The 22,960-nt window shown below is 41.0% G+C and overlaps 1 protein-coding gene across 1 annotated transcript in view; it reads right to left on the bottom strand.

Annotated features, from left to right (window-relative positions):
• Window positions 1-5,525: 5,525 nt before the first annotated feature.
• The window catches only part of LOC103597617 (cyclin-dependent kinase 15-like), a 44,135-nt gene continuing 26,700 nt past the window's right edge, over window positions 5,526-22,960 (bottom strand). Inside the window, exons 4-6 of the mRNA XM_008581482.1 lie at window positions 18,143-18,282; window positions 7,974-8,117; window positions 5,526-5,739 (exon numbers count right to left, since the gene is read on the bottom strand). Coding sequence (XP_008579704.1) covers window positions 8,020-8,117; window positions 18,143-18,282 — 238 coding nt within the window. The 3' untranslated portion in view covers window positions 5,526-5,739; window positions 7,974-8,019. The remainder of the gene's footprint in view (window positions 5,740-7,973; window positions 8,118-18,142; window positions 18,283-22,960) is intronic.

The following is a 22,960-nucleotide window of genomic DNA, read 5'->3' as shown; positions in this document are numbered from 1 at the left end:
CAAAGACAAACTGAGCAGCTGCCAGCAAAGTAAATGTGCTCTATTTTTAGACATGAGCTCTGCCCACCAGCAGTTCAGAGCTGCTGCTTCACACACCGAAGAACACATAAGAATAGCAACAAGCTAAAAATACCCAGTCAGGCATGGGCACTAACTCCACCCTCACACAACTTGTTTTCAAAGAACGTGCTGCATCGGCCCCAACTGGACCTGAAGCAAGGGGGCCTGACTAAACTACTCTATTTTCCTCACACCCACCATCTAAATGTGGGCTTTCACAAAACACAGTTCTTATACCTCTTCTCTATGTACCTTCTCTTGGGCAGTCACAACCTTGGGACTTCAAGGACCATCAGTATGTAAGTGGTACTCACATGCAGCCAGTCTCCATTTCCTGTCCCCAGACCAGCAGTACTAATTGTTTGATGTACACTAGTGCCTCAAAGTCAAGATGTCTAGAAATGAGCTCATAACCTTCTCTCCCAAGCTAATTACCCAAGTATGAAGGATGTCACAAGTCGTCCAGGCCCCCAGACTGGAAACCGTACAGCCATTTGACCCCATAGTCAATTAGTGGCAGTAGCAGATTCTATTGATTGTCTGCCCAACAGTCAGTCCCCATTTCTTCCTCAGTTGAAAGGGTCATCTCTTCTGTGATAGGGCAGACTGATGTGTTGTCATGATGATTCAGGAAAGATGATCCTCACTTCAGATCGGGGGAAATCTTGAACATTCTAAAGCAGTCATGTAATGCTAGCATTTTAGGAGTGGTTATGTGACAGTCTGATTAGCAGGATGTAAAGAGAACTGTGCTTTCTTAAAAAAAAAAAAAAACAGAGCACACACAAAGAGATATCCTCTTTTTCTACTGGATATTGTTGTGTCTGCATATGATGCCTGAAATTGTGGCAGCATCTTGTGACCATGATAGAACCAGCCTGAGGACTAAGGCAGTGAAGGACACTGAAGATGCAGTGAAGAAAGATGGAAAGCACTTGGGTCCTTGTGATGTTCTAGACCCATCAAATTAATCAATCCTGGAGCCACTTATTTCTGCACTTCTTATGTGAAATAATATCCTCATGGATTAAGCCATTGAATTGGTGTTTTTGATTCCTTACAGCCAAAAAACATCCTGTCCCTTCTATATCTCCCTCACATAGGGCTATCTTCTTACCACCTCAGTTGCCTGCCTGGCAAACTCCCACTTCAAGACCCACTTACCATCACTTTCTCTGTGACAGGGCAGATTGATATGTTATCATTGGATCTTGTATTTATTTTCATTTAACTCTCCGTTAGACTGTAAGATCCTTGAGGGAACTGTTAATCTTTGTAATTCTAGTGACTAGATGTTTGTTGAATGAATTAATGAATGGACAGGAAGGATTATCTTATATCTTGATTAAGTTCTGGGCTCTATAGTGGATTGAATTATGTCCCCCCAAAATTCCCTGAAGCTTGAATTGTGTCCCCCAAGTTTTATGTATTAGAAACTTAGCTCCCACTGTGACTGTAAAGAGGGTGGGAAATCCTCTTATGGTAATTGTAAGGTGGGGCCTTGAAGAGGAGATTAGATTATAGGGCCATGCAGTAGTGAATGAATTAAAAATGGTGGTCAGGGGTGTGGTTCTGAGGACTTTAAAAGAAGAGGAGAGTCTGTCTTGCCCTCTCTGCTTCCACCATCTTGTAATGTGAGATCCCTGGGTCACTGTTGCAACCGCCAGATGGACTTTGGACTTCCCAACCTCAGAAACTGTAAGCAATAAGTTTTATTTTCTTTTAAGTCACCCAGTTTCATGGATTTTGTTATAAGCAGCAGAACAGACTAATACAGGCTCCCACGAGATTTTCTTGTAATATTCAACCACAGTTCTTACAATGGAAACAATTTTTTACAAGGATGATAATAAACTTGGATGAATTCATTACCAAGCACATCAGATCTTATATCAGGTGCACATTAACCCACTTAGGGATAGAGAAGAGTAAGAAGTAGAAAATGTGAAGAGGCTCAGAGAGGATGGGCTAAAATAAAACTACCTTGGGAATTCATTTGTGAAAGGTATCAAGAGTAACAAAAAGATGTTAATCTTCTCTGTCAATGTAACCTTCAGGAAAAGACCTTCTGAGCTCTTTGGCTCTAAGAAATATAACTGCTTAGAGGGATTTATTTTCTTCTAGAGGGTAACCTCCACTGGATGACCCCAGAGCTTTCACTTCAAAAAGGCAAAACTTTTCAAGACTAATGCCAATGTGGTATTAGATGCACACACTTAAAATATCAAGAAATGTTAGAAGATTGCATCACCAATTCTCATAAAAATCCTAGCACTCTGTGTCAGCACTGTTTAACAGTACTTCCTTTGTGTGTGTGTGTGTGTTTGTGTGTTTCTGGAAGATCCTCAACACTACTTTCTGCAATGATGAAGATATTTTTTATCTGCATTGTGCAATACGGTAGCTACTAGCCACATGTGACCAATGTGACTGAGAAACTGACTTTTAGAGTTAATTTAAATATAAATAGTCACTTGTCTAATAGCTACCATGCTAGACATGTTTTATATGTCCTAATACTAGTCAGGGTAGGCTATGTTATAATGTAGTAACAAATAAGCCCAAAATGTTAGTGGCTTAAAATAAAGTTTAATTTCTCTTTCCCATTATACACTCATCATATGTCATCTGGATTCTCTATTCCACATCTCTTCATCTGGATTCTCTATTCCACATCTCTTCATGTGGGAAAGTCTTGAATGTTGCTGGTCATTGCAACAGAGGGAAAAATAAAAAGAGATCCAGAGGGCCTTGCACTGGCAATCAAATGAGCGCTTGGCCCACAAGTGACACATATTGCTTCCATTCACAATTCATTGGCCAGAACTAATCATACGGCCCTATCCATCCACCAGAGAATCAAAAAGCGCCATCCAGATTATGCATGACTGGGAGACAGAAATATTAGGTGAGTAGTACTAATGACTAAATAAGTAAGCATCACTAAAATAACTAATATATCAAATTGAGCAAAAATAAATTATGTTTTTAAAAGTCACGTATGTGTCTATACAAAGGAATCAACAAAGACATGGGAGGAAGAAATGCACAAACATCAGGAATGCTTGTTTTACAAAATCAAGGAATGAAGGAAGATTTGAGTGATGTTTTAGAGTCTTACATTTAAGTTTATTAAGCTTTTGAAGAGGCAAATCCATTAATTAAAGGAGAAGAAAGAAGGAAACAGAAGCATAATTTATCTTCCATTATAATTAAAGAGGATAATTTAGTCAATTTTCACTTTTAAAAAAAATCCTTTTTTCACTTAAAAAAAAATCATTTTTTCACTTAAAAAAAATCCTACAGCTTTTTGTATCTTCAGGGAGGCAGTTTGTGGGAACTCAGTCTATTAGTGGACAGGTGAAACTGTTCAAGAATTCTTCCCGCTGCGTCGAAAGTAGCATGCTTGGAGTTCTCAATCTGCTTGTCCTGGCTCTGTAGCCACCCACTGAAGGACCAGCTTTTGCTTTGTGTGAGCCCTCAACCCTCTGGAGGGAGTTTCTCTGCCCCCTGGGTTTTCTCTTTTGGTAGCGATTTCTCCCTGTGCCTTAGCCCCCACGCCCTCTGTTCTGGTAGCCCTCCCTGCAGCATGCAGCACAGAGTTAGAGGTGGGTGGGGAAAGCATAGACTTTGGGGACAGAGTGTGAGCATCCAATACTAGCTACTTATATCTGATTCTTAATGTTCTTCTCTGTAAAATGGGTACTAACCACACCTATGTCTTAGTCTTGTAAAGAGGATTCAATAGAATTAGATCTGTAAACTAATAGGTGCACAAAAAATATTAACCATACTTCAATATGACTTTTCTTTTAAAATGTGATGTGTGGAGTTGAACATAACAATAATTTAGATGTGGTTTGATTAATAGAGAGTAAATGATTTCCCTTCTCTGGGAGATCATCTTATTCCTTCATGCATGTAGCCTAAAAGTATTAGCATTATCTTTGGGGGCAGCCAGATTATACTGTTAATTCATATTGTACTTAAAATGTCAACTTCCTCTAAGTCAGACTTACTTAAGTTGTAGACATTTTAAGCCCAAAGTAAAGAATTTAAATCAGATAAAATTTGATGAAAATAACTGTTGCTTCAGCTTGTTGCTCATTAGCTTCTAGCAAGGTCTGAGTCTTTTGAATCATGATCCAATGCTAAATATCAGCTGCCTCAAGAGTTGTCTGTTCTACATATCTCATAGGTATGTGATTACTGAAAAGATCACAGATGTTGGAGACAGCCAGACCTAGGGTTTGCATCTTAACTCTGGTATACTACCATGGAGGAATTATTTAACTTCATTGAGCCTCAGTTTCCTCTTTTGTAAAATGGAAGTAGCAAATTAATAATAATAGTAATTACTTCAATGAATATATGAATAAGTTATGCACCTTCTCTGATTTTATTCAAGTGATTAATACAAATATTTAACTAGAATAAGACTCAAGATCGAACCTTGTACCACAACACTATCAGTCTTTCTCTAGGTTGAATAACCACTGTTCTTTGAGCACACATATCTGCCCCATCATCCGGCACAACTGTTTCATCTTTCAGTTGTATCTGGACAGGCTTTGTCAAATGCCTTACTAAAATCAGATACTCACTAAAGCAGATTTCTTTGGACCATCTGTATGCACTTTCCCCTCTTCCATCTCAGACATTGGTGAATAGTTACTATTTTTAAATTCTCTCTTAATTAGTTTCTCCTTGTATAGAGGTCTCTGGTTTCTAAGCTACTACATTTCCTGAGATGATCCCCAGACAGAAGTAATTTGAGTTTCCTTGGCTTCTTTTAGAAGGAGTCATTGTAGAAAATGGTACACGTGTTAGCCAAGACAGATCTCTCATTTCACTTGAGGATTATGTGTGTGGGTGCATGTGTCTGAGGGTGCAACAGGGCTTGGATTACATCTTTGAAACTCTTTGCTCCTATCTATTATTCATTATCTCCACCATCAAATCAGAGCTTAGATTCCTCATCACTTTTGCCATCATCACTGACAATTAGGATTCAATAGAAGGACATCGCCTGAAATTCAATTCTAAACAGCAGCTCAATCCAAAATCCTAAAATCTGGATGGGGTGGGGTGGGGTGGTAATGTTTTCTGATAATCCAGTCCATGAGGAAAGAAGCATCCCATAGGAAATCATAACAAATAGTCTTAAGCAAGTCCTTTTGTTGACAGCTTTATCCAAGAAACCATCTTCCCTGGAGACTTTTCTAAACTTTAGACTAATCCTCTCCTTGCCACAGAAGTCCTTTTGTTGGGGGAAACTGTCAGCGAATACAGGAGTGACAGGCCTCTGTAAGCACCACCTCCGTCTCTGAATTCTTGCAATTGTCAGTCTCCCAACTGTCCTGTTGGGAAATCGGCCTTCTGGCCCAGGGATCTCTCTATCAAACGACAAAATGGATGGAATTATTCGGAAGTCCTCTTCTTAGACTATCTTGGTCTATATCTACTTTTTGAATCACTGTTAAATTCTAGGTGAATGACAGTAACAACAATCTCCCATTGCTTTCTCTTCAAGTATCATGTGCCGCTGCCTTGCACATTGTATTTAAAACATTCCAGGTCACAGGTCATGGTATAAAACCCCTGGTCCAGTATGGAGTTAGATTTAAAGCTTACTAGTAAGCTGAAGGAAATGAAAACTGAAACAGCAGGAACATAGCCCTGCAAGTGAATAAGGAATAAACAAAATCAAAATAATGAATACCAGAGTACAGATCATCTAAGGAAAACCTGTTAAACATTACTGCAAAGTTATTGATGGAATTATATATATTGACAGAAAAGGTGATGAGAAAGTATAAGAGTGGAAGCATCTTACTCCTGGTAGTAAGAATTAAGAAAGCTTTAAAAACAATCAATATATATCTCTGGATGTGCAAACTACAGTTGTAACTCACCCAACCCACTGTTCAAAACACACCTAGCTTTGAAATAATATGTGTAAAGTGCCTACTGTATGCCTGGCGTGTGCCATGGGACAATAAATTTTAGTTCCCCTCTATTTCTGTGTTTTAGACATCAGTATACATTTTTATCATGCCTAAAACTGACATTTTGAGGATTTTTCAAGAGTCTTAGTTTTGAGGCATTGCTGCCAGTTACTAAGTCCTAATACCCCAATTTACATTTTGACTCTCCTGAAAAGTGAATATTTTAACATAAATTCAATTCAGTGGAAAAGATTTACAAGTCCCAAGTGTCCATGTGATTATGGCTTTTAGTCTCTCTAACTCCAGCACTCTCAGATTTTGCTGATTCCAAGCCATTTATTAAACAGTTTAATTGCTCTAGCTTTTCTCTCTTGTGGTTCACCTCCTACTGGTTTTATCTCCTTACATTAGCACCAAGGCCTAGGGACATCATGAGATGACTCTGATAGAGGCTAAATCTGCCTTCTCCTTTCTTCAATTGGTGGCACAGCCACCAAGTTCAACATACTACATGTAATTGATTTTCTACTGTGACCAATTTATGTCTACAGGTAACAATTCTTTGTAGAAGGTCACTGAAGAACAAAGTGGCTATCTCCCTACCTTCTGGCTGCTTATTAAAACAAAAGAACAATGATAGAAATAATAATAATGCTTATGGAGCACCATTTGAGACCATTTCCATTAGGGTCTTTGCTAATTTTACGAAGGGGAAAAGCTAAACTTTACAGAATGCAGCTAAAGTTCATCCTGTCCGCATAACTAGTAGGTTTAAAATGGCATAAGTATGTTCTAAAAACTCTGCTCTAGAAAATATTTTGCTTGGGAAAGACCATATTATTGTATTGTCAATTGTAATTCCAGTTGTACACTGTCAACATACAAACTTAGGTATTTCATAAAATGCTCTGGGGAAGAGCTATAATTCTAAATTTCCCTGTTCTTTGAAGACAAGCTCATTGTCTTCTAAGACAAGGATCTTAGAAGAGCCAGAAGGGAGACATCCTTGATGTGTAAACTATCCTTTGAATAGTGACAATCAAAGATAGAGATCCAAGAGAAAGTGGCAAAGGGCTGAATCCTGCCCTGAGAGTCACACTGGGGGTGGGGAGTGGGTGTAGGGAGTATGCCGATGGTTACCATCTAGGCCCCAAAAGTTCTGTTAGGAACCACAGCCAAGCTGTGGTTGCCAAATGGGTGGCCGAATCATGATATAACACTTGTGGTTTGGGATATAGCCAGGGTCACCTAAAGGGCTGGCTGGCTGATGCTGCATGTAGGTCCCACCTTGATTCCTCTAACTAGATTATTGTCCCTTGTAGCCATGATGGAAGGCCCAGTATGGGAAGTGCTCTTGTAACATCTGGGGACGTCTGTACTATGGTGGCTTTTGGGGTTGTCCTATCTGGCTTCCTGTGTCTGCTCTCATAATTCCTTTTAGGGTACAGTAGCTTTGGGAAAACCCTCCACAGTACCCGTTCCTTCTCAAGATTACCTTGGAAGGTAATTCGTACCACTAAGGCAACCAACCATCCAGGTTTACCACAGACCATGATAATTTTAGTACTGAACATCCAACATCCTGGGATGGCTGGTCACTCTTACCTCTGATTTTGTCCTGACAGCTGGCTGAGAGAACTACATAATTAAGGGAAAACAACATGTCAGTTGCAATCCTTTATTCTACCTGTGTCAGCTGAAGGTGTTACAGTGATCTCTAAGTTGTGTCTAAGGAGCCCTCACACTGCCCTGGGGGTGCGAGAGACAGGTGTTGCACGTTATCACCCTCCTTTCCCAGCTCAGGAAGTGGAAGCCTGAAGAGGCGAGGCCACCTGTCCCTAGAGTTGGGGATGAAGAGCTAGACACGAACAGAGGTGCCCTGAGCCCGGGAGCAATGTCCTCTCCACCTGGCAGCGGCAGCTTTTCAATTTTGCCCATAGGAGCCTCACTGTTGGGACCACTTACCTGGATGGACGTTGGTGACTTCACCCTTTCTTCTTACCAGTATTTGCTAAACTGGGCTGGGTGGGTGACCTTTCTGGTAGGAGGCCAAAAGGTCACACATTTCTGGTTTTAGCCTCACTCCTGAAACCGTAAACAAAGACTCCTCTGGATGGAGAAAAAGAGAAAAGCACCAACATATTATTTCCTGGGAAATTTTACGGTATGTATTTTTTATGTCTGTTGTTATATTTTTTATCCAAAGAGATGTCAAAACACAAGCCAGACTTACTTACCAATAATTCATACTGACTCATGGATGACTCACTTTACTGAGTCTACTAATAGATGTTGCGTGCCTCCTATTTAATTCAATTCAATGCATATTTCCCAAATAAACACTTGGGCATTATGCTAAGTGTTGAAGATGGTAAAAGTGAGAGAAAAACTGGGAGATACACACACATACAAACAAGGGCCAAAAGTAAGGTGCTATCAAAGAATTAGGAAACCCCCTCCTCCCAAGTCCACTAGGAAGCGAGGGTAAAGTGTAGACAAGGCGCCCTCTGACCCTTGAAGGATGACTATGCTCTCATACTCAAAGACTTCTAGGGAGGATGACATTCCTGGCTGAGAGATCAACATGAGCAAAGACACCAACGAAGGAAAGTGTTTGAGAGAACTGCAGGTCATCTCACGTGGCTAAAGCAGACAGACTAGAAGATAAAGTTGGAAAATGGTTGGAGCCGGACGGTGAAGGGGGTTAATGTTATGCAAGGAGTATAGACTTTAGTGGCAATGATAATAGGCAATGAGCATCATGCTGGGCTAGACATGTTTCGGAGTTTCAAATCCTGGTAGATACATTAGGCAATCTATTTAAATAGACTCCAAAGTGCAATGCTTGTAAATTAAAAAAAAACCCCAAAACCTATTTTGAAATACTACACATATATATTTATATATAGAGATATATAATACTACATATATATTTATATATATAATAGCACATATATATAATATTATATGTGTGTGTGTGTGTGTGTGTGTATATATATATATATGTATTCCCCGCCCCCAAAATCATGTATCTGGTTAGTTCAGAACACTGGTAATTTGCCTTTTCATACATGCCAGTGTTTGTTAAGTGCTTACTTAAGACTAGTGCTTATTACGCTAAAGCTACGGACCAAGACCTCCAAAAGTTAACATTTTAAGGGGCTCATCTAAAAAATGGGGAAAATGAAACTTCCTGGCAGATTGTTGTAAGTTTACAAAAGGTAATATATGCAAAATACCTTGTGTAGCTCCTGATACACAATACGTTTTTAATAAATAGCAGTCATTGTTACGAGCATTAGCATAGACATTGTCTGCTGCAAGAGGCAGCAGCCACATTGTCACCAAAGCACATCCACAGCACTTGCTCAAGTTATCCTTCCACTGGGGCATTGCTTTTCCCAGACTCACAATCTGCACAAATCTGGGTTGCTCAAAATACCTCACAATTTAACAAAAAGAGAAGCTTCTATCTTTGGCGCGCCAAAAGCATAAAAAAAAAAAAAAATTGTTTGCTGGAAGCTGCGCACACCCAGAGAGAAGAAACAAACCTGCAATGCTGGCTCTGTCCAGCTTGGGCTAGATTTCTCTTAGGTGCTGTAGGTCATCTGTGGCCCTGACCTCTTTGGTTTGGAATTACGTGTTTGCTAGGCTGGAAAAGGGAGACGTCAAGTTTTGTGGATCTGCATAATGCATTTTCACAGGGACGTTATACTATGCAATTTTGTATTCTACTTTCTTAAAAGAAAGCTAAAGCTCATGTCATAGCATAGACAGTTAAACAGCCAAAATAAACAGTGTGTACACTTTACAGATTACTCACAAGTCAACTCAAATCCAAACCATCTTGGGAACTTCTCTCAGGGAGAAGTATCCTCTTGCCCTGGGGAGCAGTGGCATAAAAAGCTGGGATTCCCCTCAGGCTTCCTTGCCCTCAAAAGCAGCAGCTCCTCAAAAGCTGGGAGGGAGGGAGGGAGGACGGGAGAGAAAGAGAGAATTATCTGGCAGAAGATTCTGGGAAGGCAACCAGTTAATCAAAAGGATTCCAATTTGGCCTTGGACTGCCAGACTCTCCTTCCCAACTCATAGAAAAAGAAAAAGGGGGGTGGGGGACAGGAAAGAAAGAAAAAGAAAGAATGTAAAAAGCTGTAGAGCGGCTCTCCTTCAACAATTTCACAAATGCAAAACCAAACCTTCCACTCTGGTGACTCCTCATTAGCTCACTGAATCTGACAGCATAATTATCGCAGCTGCTTTGCACTTAGAATAAATAAATACGAAAGTGGGTGTTTAAAAATTTTTTGAGAAGGAATATTCAGTCATCTAGACAGTCAGTAGGACAAGTTTATTTAAAACTTTTAGATTCTTATGTATTTAGATCATTTCAGAACGAGATAATGAGATAGTTGTCTTTCACTCTAATTGAGTTCCTAAGCTCATGGCTGTTGGCTGTCACCCCTTTCAAACTTTGCTTTAACTTTCCTTCCTTTAGAAATTTGATCCTGGTGTCTCCGTTTACTCTTCCTGGGCTGATAACCTGGTGAAGGCTCGGTGCACTGGAGTGCAGAAAGTGACTTAATGGGATTGGGGAGCTAAATAACCTTTCACAGGAAACAAGATAATCAAATCTCTTTTACTTGCCTGTAATGGCTAAAAGGAGAAAGCACAAGTTAAAAAGAAAGCCTCAAAATTAAACTGTCATTTCATAATGTCTTGTAATCTCCCTTGTCACGTGATTTTTGCGCTACTCTTGCACATCATCAATCCATCAGCTGGAGTTGCTTAGTGCATTTAATTATTCAGAGTGCATATATCCTCATGATTACGTGGTAATTTTAGCTCATGTGTATGTATATAGGCTTCATATCTTCAAAGCCCAAAGGATCACACAGTACTTTAAACTGAAGTTGCTAACTAACACAGAGTGCACTTAAAACTGACTAGGGGCACAGTACATATGCATTTCCGATTAAAGCAGATGATCTTTCCTTTTAAAATTAATTAGTGCCTATTTATCTTTTCTTCTCCCTCCCGCCCTTCATTCTCCTAGGACAGCATTTATATGAACCCTTGCATTCAGTGAGTTAAAAGCTTTATAAAATAAACATTCTGTTCAACCTGGGGTAAAGGAAACTAGTGTTAACCCATTGTGCAGATGGAGAAATTAAGGTTTAAAAAACCTAACAGCATACATTATGCTGGGAAAAAAAGAAGAAGCAGGTCCTTAATCTCTCAATCCAGAGCTTGGACTTCCTGTGCCATCTTGTTTTAACTCAATCCTTTAAACAATAAAGACAGTATAACACCAACATTAAAGAAAACTTTGAATGAGGGGGAAAAAATTACCTATAATCCCCCTAAAAGAGCTATTTTATTTTTGCATACTACCTTTCAAGTTTTGTTCATATGAATAATAATTTCCATAGGAACATGATAATATGCAATTTTGTATTCTAGTTTCTTGTAGCTCATGTCATGATACCACATGACATAATACCACACATTCCTGTCTATTAGCATTTTACATGGTTAAATAGTATGTATGCTGAGTCAATATACCAACACTTGTCTAACTGGTTCCCTGGAATATTTAAACCATTTCTTTTATTTTTATTTTTTAATTTTTGTAGACATTTTGAACATTGTAGACAACACTGCAATGAACATTTTCATTAAGCTAGGTTTTTCGTGTTTTTTTTTTTTTTTTCTATTCAACTGTTTCTTTGGATAATTTCCAGGAATTGAAATGACAGGAATTGAATTACAGGGTTGAAGGGTATGACCATTTTTTGACTTCTGGTATGTATGCCATGATACTTTGCAAAGGTTGCCCCAATTTACACTACCATCAGAAGAGAAGCATTTTACCACAACCTCAACAGCACTGGTTAAAAGAAAAATTAACTAATTTGACAGTTATTTGTATTTAATACCTAATAAAGCTATTTATTCCATGTGTTGGTATGCTCTTTTTGTTTTTTCTTGCACAAGGTGCTTTTTTATGCCTTTGCCCAATTTTCCATTCAATTATGATGTTCTTATAAAACTGAATGAGTTATAGAGTAAAACAATAACAACCATTGATTAAAAAACCTAAGGGTGATTGTATATGTTATTGCAAAAAATAAATAAATAAAAAGAGCAGAAACCAAGATAAGTTGGCATTGAGGAAGAGGTCAGTGGTACCAGGGTGTGAGTCTCTATTTAACATAAAATTGAGCCCTCTTCGTTGGACATACGGAACATGTTACCTGGGGATGTGTGAAATCTTTTTCAGGAAGACTTTAAAACAAAAATAGTGCGTGAGACAGTGGGAAGAGCACAGAACTGCGAATTAAGATCTTGCTTCTAATCCTGGTTTTGCTACTAAGTTCCTATGTGACCTTTGATAAGAGCGATGAATAAGAAAAGAGTGGCTTCAGAGTCTGATTTGAAGTAAAATCTTGGCCCCACCAGTTACTAGCTGTGTAGCTTTATTAGTCTATCTCAGTTCCAACTTTTTAACCTGTAACATGAGGAAATTAATTCCAACCTCACCAATTAGTATATAGATTGAATGAGAGTTCACATGAAGCACATAGATGCCCAATAAAAGGCAGCTATTATTATCCTTCCCTGGGTGTCAGTGACTCACCTATACAATGAGGGTATGGATGTAAGTAGTCTCTAAGATCCTTTCCCACTCTAAGGGTTTCTAATTCTTTCCTGACTGGTTTATCTTTACGTGGAGATGCTTTCAACTAGTGGTGCTAACAAATTTAACCTATTTAAGGGCTTGGTAGAACTTTGGGACTTGGTTTACCCAGGCTTCTCCTAGCAACACAACTCTACACAACACCATAAACCATGTCTCAACCCAACATCTCCCTGAATGTACTAGAATGGGTTGAGGACAACTCTGAATATAAATGACGAAGATGTGTGTTATAGAGAACAGTTCCTAATTTGCTTCTTAATGTACTATTTCGTAAGTACTAATTAACAGAGAATTTAAAAGGTGGAGAGAGTGGTCTGAGCTATGTTACAAACTCCTAGAAGCAGCATAGAGTCAAGAGACCTGGCTGAGAATCTTTCCTTCTTCCCCACCACCCCAAACCCTTGAAATCTAGCCTTGTGGAATAACAAAATATTCTGACTTAACTTTGAGTAGACTAGACAATAAAAGCAATACACAAAATAGGTTTGAAATCATGTGGAAGCATACAAAGAGCTAAACTAAGCTTCATTAGTACATGTAAAAGAATGTTTAAGTTGCTGCAAGAAAGCATGCAGTCCTAAGGAGTGAGTTAATATTATGCCACTATTATTAAAAAGAAGACAACTTCAGAAAAATGCTAGATGGTATTAAGGGGAACACAACATTCCTTCCTCCCCAACCATGCACATTCATCATCTTTCAAGACCCACTCATAGAATCATCCTGGATCCCCACAGCTGGAGTTAATCTCACCTCCTCTGAACATCATAGCATACATGTGTTTACTTGATCTGCAGCTGTTTATAAACTTGTCTCATTTCCTTAAGTATTGTAAGCTCTTTGAGGACAGTGTCCATGGCTAATTCACTTTTGTGTCCTTCAATATCACACCTAATAGACTCAGTAAATCTTCAATGAGTGAACTGGAACATAATTCTCCCACTATGTTAGAAACCTGAATCTATGCTGGGCCCACGGTGTCAGAGATATATAAAATTATGGGAACAGATTCAGAATAGAGCAATGAAACAAAATAATTAAAAAGTGGGAGACACCGAATCTATATTTGGAAACAAAAAAAGGTTAAAGAAATTTGGCCTAGAGAAATAACCTTTGGGAAGTGATAGCATAGAGATCTTCAAATATATGAATGAGATAATATTAAAAGAAGGCCCGAAGTTCTTTTATTAGAGCAAAACAAAATATTACTCAGATTTTAACGGGGCAATATGAGTGAGGCCTGCTGAAGAACTCTTGGAGTAAAGATATTGGGGTGGTTCTGAAATGCCACCTGTGTTCATCACTGTGCGTATATATGATGACAGTGCAGCCTATGGTATATTGTTCTTGCGAAATTACTTGTGAAACAATTGCAAGCTTTTAAGTTTCAAGATTGTTTTTCTAACATGCTAAAACCTGTTTTAAAGGAGAGGGGGGATTTAGTCCAGGAAGGAATGGGAGACTCAAGCATGGGATTTGGCTAGCAAGATGGGACCAATTGAGAGAGAGAGAGAGAGAGAGAGAGAGAGAGAGAGAAACACGAGCCTTTGATGTCCTGGCGATCAAGGACGGTGGCTTAAGGACCAGACTCTTAAATCATGTGGCATTTACTGCCCAGATAAAAAATACTTTTCTGGATCAGTGTCTGTAGTTCAAAATGGCTAAGTTCCAAAATCAGTCTTAACTTTCCAAGGGTAACATTTGGAAGGCTTCCTGCAAGAATGGAGTGGAGCCAGTTTCTAGAAGGGGCAGCTTAATGATTTTTTACTCCCTCCACCCCCAAATCATTAAACAGTGTTCCTTTCCCAGAGCCCAAGTTCATGCTGAGGGCAAAGGGAATTAAATGAAGAAGCTGAACCTGCAGCTAAGATTAGAGAGTTGCCAAGGGCCTAATTTTAGGTCCTAGCTGCCCCAGCTGACGTCCTGCACTGCTGGCTCAGCCATGAGGACCACAAGTGTGGCCGTAAGCCGGTATATAAGCGGGAAGAGCGGCTCCCTGGCCATCTGCAAAAGCAATTAGCTTGCTTGCTGTTGGGTGTGTTTTGAAAGGGACTACCAATAATTTCTCCTTCGCCAAATGTTTCTTCAGGTGTTCATGAGTCAGTAAGGGAAAATGTCAGAACTTGGCAGAAGTTCCCACATGCTTGCCATTCTAATATTCATGCTTTTCCACCTAAGAGGGCCCTCCAAAAGGGAACTAATTCTGGAATTCCTGATTTTTCATGGCAATAACTCCCTGATAAATTTCCTCTGGCTGTAAGCTTACTGCCACAACCTCGAGAAAGTGTTGTTTAGGACTTCTCAGCTTTATAAAAATAGACATGGATGGATGGGAGCAATTCTTTCATTTTGGGGGGAAATTTCTCTACCATTCTACCACTGGGATTTAGGCTGTCCTTCCACTCTCCACACATCTCCCAGTCACAGGTTTCATGCTTTACTTGTCATCTTCAGAGGGCAGACAATAAGAGCTGGCATCTTCCAGATCAAAGGGGAAACAGAATATATTTTAAAGTGACAACTCTGTTATCCTACAGCCAGAATAAAACCAGAATAATAAAATGATATAAATATAAGCCCTTAAATGATTCCATACTGAAATGCCATCAGAGAGCAAAATTTCATGCATAATTAGGGAAGGAAAACTCTCCTTACAAATCATTCACAAGAGCATGCCTTATTTTTGCACAATTCTCATGCCTGGGGCAGCCCTCCACTAGGACGGAGATTCTATGTCCCTGCAGGTTGGGAACTGTGATTGCTCACTGGTGCTCTCTGTCTGCAAAGGAGGCTCTTAATAAAGGCTCTTTGCCAGGGGCAATGAAACAGCAGGCTGGCACTGCCAGGCCTAGGGAACACATACCTTAGTAGAAAATGTGCCCTTGGTAAGGGCCACCATGTGAATGAGCACAAACCGGCCCCAGCGTCTTCTCTTCCTCTAATCTTCTCTCCAATATTCCTGGTAGCTTTGCTTTTCCTGTGTGCGTGTCTCATGTCTTAGCTGTTGGTCTGTCTCTATATGTATTTCCACACCTCGCCCCTCACCACACATATGCACGAGCACACGCACATGCGTGTGCACATGCACACACACACACACACACACACACACACACTCCTGCCCCCCCTTCCCCTGTCTCTTGGCACCAGCCCTTTCATCTTCTCCCTCGGGGATTCGAGATGTCGCTGCAGGAAGTGCTTGTCCGCCGAGGCAGCAGCAGCAGAGCCCTGTGGCTTTGACAAACCTCATTTAATTGGGAGGAAGCCAGGAGAATTTGAAAGAACTGAAACATCCACGAAACTCCTTTTATCAGGCATAATTTAAACTCTGCATGGAAAACCCCTATATGTATAAAGAAAAGTCAACTTCCCTCCTGCTGTGAGCACTCCTAGTCTCCCCCCGGTGCAGGCAGGCTCCTGCAAGATTCCATCTTTTCATTTTTCTAAAAGTGTCAAAGTAGATTTGGGCTCTGTGACTGGGTGAACAGAGAAGGAATACAGATCATTCTCTCACACACACTTGCGCATGGACACACACACACACACACCACCGAGAGACATACGTGCACCAGAGCCCCTCTGTTGGTGCCTTTGCTTTGGATCAGCCAGGAAAACTCAAAATCTAAGTTTCTAACAGCACATCAGTTTGGACAGGGATTATTTCTTCCTAATTATCCTTCGTCAGGCAAAAGCTGGTGCCTAGAAAACTTTGAAGATCCCCGGCGGTTCTCACTGTGTGTGCAGAATAATAGACCCCAGAGGAGAGCCGATGGGAGAAGTTTCCTTAAGCGGAGAGAAGGGAGTGTATGTGTTCGTGTGTGTATGTGTACACCCAAGCATACACACTTGCATGAAGTGGGAGAGTTAGAAGTTCCAAGCCTGAGAAAAGAAAGCTAAGAAGGATGATCTAGGAGCTCAGTCTGGAAGAGGAGGTTGGAATGGCGGGGTGGGGGTGGGGGTGACAGGAAGGGAGTGAGAATTGTAAGTCTGCCCGCGATGTCTTCACTCCACCCATATGCTGGAGGCTGGCCTGCCTCTCCTTCCAAATTCCACTTCAGATTCACCTCCAGTCTAATCCATCTTACTTGAGTTATTCTATTTCCTCCGAAGAATTGCCTTTAACGCACACACAGTCTCTGAACATCTGCAGTTGGTTACGTGCAGATTTTAGCTGTTTGGATATGATTTGTGCTAATATGTTATGAGGGTGCCCTGTTTCCTCTTCCTCACCCTCTTTTCCTCCCACTCCTTAAGATCCTTGAGGCCAAGGACAAGTCTCTTGTTTTCCTCAACTTTTTATAACACTTAACATGTTCTTGATACTTAATGGCAAGTTAATAAATACTAATGACTGACTCTTCCTACAGGGTTAAGTAAGATATTAACCCCAGTTGCATGATTATGGTTATTTTTGGAGATCTTAAATGACTCACTTTAATAGTAAAATACCTCAACAAGTCCCTAACTAAGAGCTTTGGACTGCTGCGGGACAATGTCCTAGATCCAGTGGAGCTGCGTTTGCAAACCCTGACAACATGGGCCACACTGTCTACACCTTTCGCCCTGTCCCTGTCCTCTCCCCATGGCGGCCCATCCTCACTCCCGTCCCAGTACCCTCTTTCCAGTCTGAGCTCCTAGGTCCTCCTTCTCAGCTTTCTTTTCTCTGGCTTAGGACTTCTAAAAACTGTTTTCAGTTGAATGGTGGAAGTTTTCAAAGAAACCCCACCTAAGGATAGCCCTCCCCCCATGACCACACTGCCCACATCCTCCTGTAGCTCTTCCTGACCACATTCTGAGAAACACGAGGATTGCTCCAAGCACATGATCCCTCAGCAGATTTCAGATTTGGAGGATGACTTCAGGCCCAGGCAGCAGAGGCTGATTTCAGAGTAACTTGTGTTTCCAGTGGGCGGCCAGCCTGGGAGACGCTTCCCTTCCCCAAGCACCCCACCTCAGACCTTCCTTCTGCAGCATCGTGTTACCAGTCAAGAAAGGCCCAGTTCTCCTCTCCTGACATATCCATGTCACCTATCATCTTACTTTCTATGCAAGGAGAGAAGGGGCTTGTTAGAAACTTTGGTTTTGCTTCCCCTGGCAGATGTTAGCTAAAGCAAACAACTCAGAGGCAACTTTCATCTCATCCAATTTCTGTGTGTAAGTGTGTATATGTGAAATGTTTGGATCATTACAAGGAGGTGCTTGTCACCTCTCCTCACCAGTGCTTTAGAGTTTTAGAGAATCTCATGCAAAACTCAGACAAGATTGGGGCCCATCTTGCTTCTCCCAGGCAAATTGATCTCTTACTTCACTTCTGGGTGCAAATTTTATGATTTCCCTACTGTTAAGAGTGAATACTTAAGACACTGAGACTTAGCACGTATGCACATGTACACACGCGTACACACACACACACACACACACACATTCACACACTCACCATCGGGAAGCTGGTGCAGCTGAGATGGTAGGGCACTGAAATAATCATGAACAAGTGCTTGCTGTGCAGAGACTCGGTCTCTAGGAAAGCCCTTCAGCATTTGGGAGGCCAGGTCTTTGGCTTCAGGAACCCCGCCCAACCTGGAAAAGTGGGAGAGAAAAAAAGTTTCTCCAGAGGCCTCCTTTCTGAAAAATAAAGGTGGAAAAACAAAAAGTAAAGAAAAGGAGATGGCTAGACTTAGAAGAATGGTTCAAGTAGAATTTTTCTGGGATTACTGAAGTTGATGGCAAGTGGAAAAATCACCCCTATACTGAAACTCTTACCTGTCCTGCTACTAAGATGAAGGGAAAACCTCAGTATTGTATCATTCAGCTCCCCTGCCCTCCACTGTTTCTCTGGGCACCAGGTACACATAAAGGACACAGAATTATAAGTATAGAAGCAGAAATATGCAATTAAGGATTCCTCTTGGAGGGACACAGCAGCCCAAACCAAGCAGAAAAACCTGACTGAAAATATGTTTCAGACTCTGGACTCCAAAGGCTAAAAGCACAGAGAGAGGCGAATCTGGAGGGTGAAGCTTGGGTGGAAAATACCCTTATTTACAGTGTTTCTGAAGCACAGCCCCCAGGGTTATTAGCTAAGAAGCTCTCTTGATTCTCCCTGAGATGGAGCAGAGGAAAAGAGATAATTAAGTACCCAAATCACAGTAAGGACAAGTTCGAATTACGTGCTTAGAGATGAGCAAATCCATTTATTGAGCCACCACTATGTGACAGTAGATGGTTGGCTCTGGGAGTTACAGGGCAAGACTCTGCCTTCTGGTAGCTTAGTCTAATGGAGGAGTCTGACACTCACCAAATTACACAAATGTATAAGTACAACTGTGAAGAAAAGGTGACAGCTATGATCTGAATGTTCGTGTCCCTCCAAAATTCATATGTTGAAACCTAATCACCAAGGTGATGGGATTAGAAGGTGGGGCCTTTAGGAGTTAGTTAGATCATGAGGGTGGAGACGTCATGAATGGGATCACTGCCATTATAAAAGAGGCTTGACAGAGCCCATTTGCCCCTTCAGCTACCTGAGGACACTGCAAAAAGGTGCCAACTATGAAGCAGAGAGCCCTCACCAGACACCATATCTGCTTGATCTTGGATCCTTGATCTTGGACTTCCCAGATTCCAGAACTGTGAGAAATAAATTTCTGTTGATTATAAATTACCCATTCTAAGGTATCTAACCAAGACAGCACCAATCCCTGACCGAGGATGGGAGGAGGTAGTCAAGGAAGGCTTTCTTAAGGAAGTGGCATTTGAGCTGAGAGTAGAAGAACTGGGGGCAGGCAAGGGGCAGGCACTGCTGGTAGAGATCTGTGGTGCTCGTACAGACCCAAAGGTGGAAGGGAGAAGAGTGCGTTCAAAGAAGGGAGTTCAGGTTAGTCGACTGGCCTGGGACAAAGAGAGGAAGGGCCTGATATGAAGCTGGGGAGGGTGACAGGGGCCGATCCTGCAAGTCTTCCGGGTCTTCATGTTGCCTCTTTACTTACAATATTTGAAAGTCTTTGCTAATCTAGTGCCAATCCTTGCAGTACACTCATGTGTACAACCCACAGACAGGTTTACAAGTAGAAGGTCACAAGAGGGAAAACTGTACAGATCCCAGAAGGCAATTAACCATAAGACTGACGTCTGACATTTAGAATTAAGTTGCATGGCCATGAAACACCTTAGCAAATCCATTATTAAGCAAAAGTAGATGGTGTTACTTAATGTCAAATACTCATACCAAATTAAAACAAAAAAGAGCAGATGCTCTTTCCTTTCCAGGTGCCATGATGCAGGGAGGCTGGAAGTCCTGGTTCAGAGTTGTAATTTGCCTAATTTTTGCATAAGATTTGCATAAAAAACTTTCAGGTATCTGATTCCCATAACATGAAACTGTTTCTGTAAACAAACACCTATCCTCAAACTCAGGAATAATTGCTTCATGATAAGATAGAGAAGAAACTTGCAAATGCCTAGTCCTTGCAACTTTCCAGGCCAGTTAGGAGAGAAAGGGACCTGGGGTGGAGGTCTGCTCGTTAGCTGTGGTCTGAGGAAGGACTGGTGGGGCACCTGGATGGGTGCCCTGTTCAGACACAGGTTTTTAGGGCACATGAAATTGGAGTTTGGAGGGGGGAAGTTAGTACAAATCACTAGAGCCTGGTATCAGTCTGGAAGGAGATTCAGGGGAAATCTCATGAAAAACTTTTTAGCTGGTCCACCCACACTATTGGGCAGTGGGGTGGGGTGTGTGCCAAAATTGGGGCCTGAACCCACTTTCTGTAGCCTTACAGACTTTCTGATTATATATGAATTTCCAGGCATGTTGGGGAGTGGGTAGGTGGTGGTGGTAATGATGGGAGCAATGCGTCTTCTACCAATTTCCACCTCTGCACTCCCACCCCAATCAGCAACTTGTCTCTCCGCATACTCACCCCACTCACCCACAACAACAGTGGCTCCAGGACTGCTCTGTGGACGGGGCTTGGGAGCTGCCACCTGATTGGATAGGGAAAGCTGGGGGGCCTGTTTTAACTTGTGTGAGTGTGACAGGCATACTGTTTTTATTTAGACTGAGTTTATGTAGGGTGTCTAGGGAAGCCAGGAAAGGTTGGTGGAGCTTATGGGAGGGATTAGGAGCACTCCTTTTCTTATAAGAACAACAGGACTTTTTTTTTTAAGCCAGGCCAATGAAAGAAAGAAGAATAGGTACTGATCAGTGATTCAGTGATATAAGGACTTCTTTTTAGGGATTTTCCACTTCAACTAATTGAGCTTCTTCTCCCCACCCCAGCCCACCTCTTCCCACAAAGTTGTATAATGGCTTCTAGAGGCTTTAGGATTTGTTCTAATCTTATACCCTCCAAACTATGACCACCACACATCTCTTTCGCTCCTCAGCTGGCAGAGGCACAATGTGTACTAATGAAGTCTCCTCCTCCTGTGAGCCAAGTGTGAGTTGGTCTCCCCCACTGAGCCAAATCCACGCCCTCCTGGACATGAGCCTTCCCTAGCAGCACTGGTAGTAGGACCACCAGATCTGGGCCTTTGGCAAGCATCCTAATGGTCTCTGCCTTGCTATTAGCACATTGCACTCTTATTTGGGAGCTGAGAAAAGATCCTCAGGAATACAAATGTTGCTTCTTTGGGCACAAATGTTGATTTACTGACCACTTCCATGTTTGTATCATTCTGCTTCTTTCTGCCATCTGCGGTCTTGCTTGCTGTCCGTTGCCTTTACTGTTGCATTTCTACAATTTGCCACCACTTCTAACCCCTACTGGAACAATCCTCCTCTGGTTTCAACCCTTACTTTGTAAATGAAAGTTGGCATGAAAAATGAACATCACAAATGCTAATTTGCCTATCAGCACCGTTCCATATAGGTCAAATGTTAATATTGTTAGGCTTGTGATGTTAACTACTGAACATGCCAGGAATATCTTGCAGAGTTAGAAGAACCCACTTAAGCAATTAATGAAAGTCTGCTAGTAAAGACAAAGAATACTGTGATGAACTACTCTGCTAGTAACATTTCAAGAAGTGAGAAGTGTTCCATTGCCAAAATAATACACAGATATTGTAGAACACTTGGAAAGCACACAGCTTTAAATTAAATTAAAACTATCCCATCTCTTTGAGATAAACCACCTTCACTCAAAGATAATCACCATTTTTTTGGTATTCATTTTTTTCTTCAGTCCTTTGTTTTTACACAGACATATTTTTTGATTTACAAAAAACAAACAAAAAGGATCACACTATATATGCTGTTATAACCTACTTTTTCCACTTGGCTATCTCAATCTTCTTCCCATGGTTTTGAATAGTCTTCCAGGACATAATTTTAATGGTGACAGTGTTCCATTATGGGGGCATTACATAATTTACACAACTAGATCCTTATATGAGTTGTTTCCTTTTTTGTTGAATAGGGATACTATTACAGTAAAGCTGTGACAAATATCCTTAAAGAGAAATATTTGTATACTTGTGCAATGACTTCCTTAGGATAAATTCTTAGCATTGAAATTCCTAGGCTGACAGATACAAAACATGTTAAAGTATTTGATTCTTACTATTAGCTAGAAGAGCTGTGCCAATTTCCATTTCCACCAGCAGCGTAGGAGAGTGCCCATCCCATGTGCAAGGATAATAAATGATAAATTCATTCCAGTCAACTTGAATTGCCACAGGCCCCATTGCTTATAAAAGTCATTAAAAAGACTAAAATTGTACATCAGTCCCAAAAGATGTACGAGGTGCTAGGACATCTACATTAATTTTAAAATCTAGAATAGAAACACAAACAATAAGAAAAAGTGAAAATCAAGCTCTGTGCTTGTGTAAAGCACCATCCGCTAACCAATCACTCAATGCATCTAAAATCTGGTTGTTCTCAGGGGTCTGAAACAGCGTTTTTGATTTCTTAGAACAGCCTGGCTTTGAGTATTAAAATCTCCCACCCCAGTGCTGCCATTGACCTTCACGGTGCAGAATGAGGCTGGTCACCATGAGCTCCCCTGGGTTTTTTGTTTTCCCCCCAGATCCATAGAAAGGGAAAGGGCAGAGATAGAGCAGGTACTTTCTTAATGCTCTCAGTTTAGGATGTGGTAGAGTAGAAGCCCACAGTAAGTAGTATACTCGACACTGGAAAGAAGAAACATCAGAGAAGGTATCTTATGATTTGCCAATCGATCTAAAAAGTGAGTACATACATTCTAGACCCACATTAATGAGGTCACCGTCAAACTCCAAGCAAGACCCTGAGATC

The sequence above is a fragment of the Galeopterus variegatus genome, unplaced genomic scaffold (genome assembly GCF_000696425.1).
Source record: "Galeopterus variegatus unplaced genomic scaffold, G_variegatus-3.0.2 Scaffold2363, whole genome shotgun sequence".
Classification (NCBI taxonomy): domain Eukaryota; kingdom Metazoa; phylum Chordata; class Mammalia; order Dermoptera; family Cynocephalidae; genus Galeopterus; species Galeopterus variegatus.
Note: the sequence above shows the minus strand (reverse complement) of the source record. Positions and strands in the feature narration are given on the sequence as shown.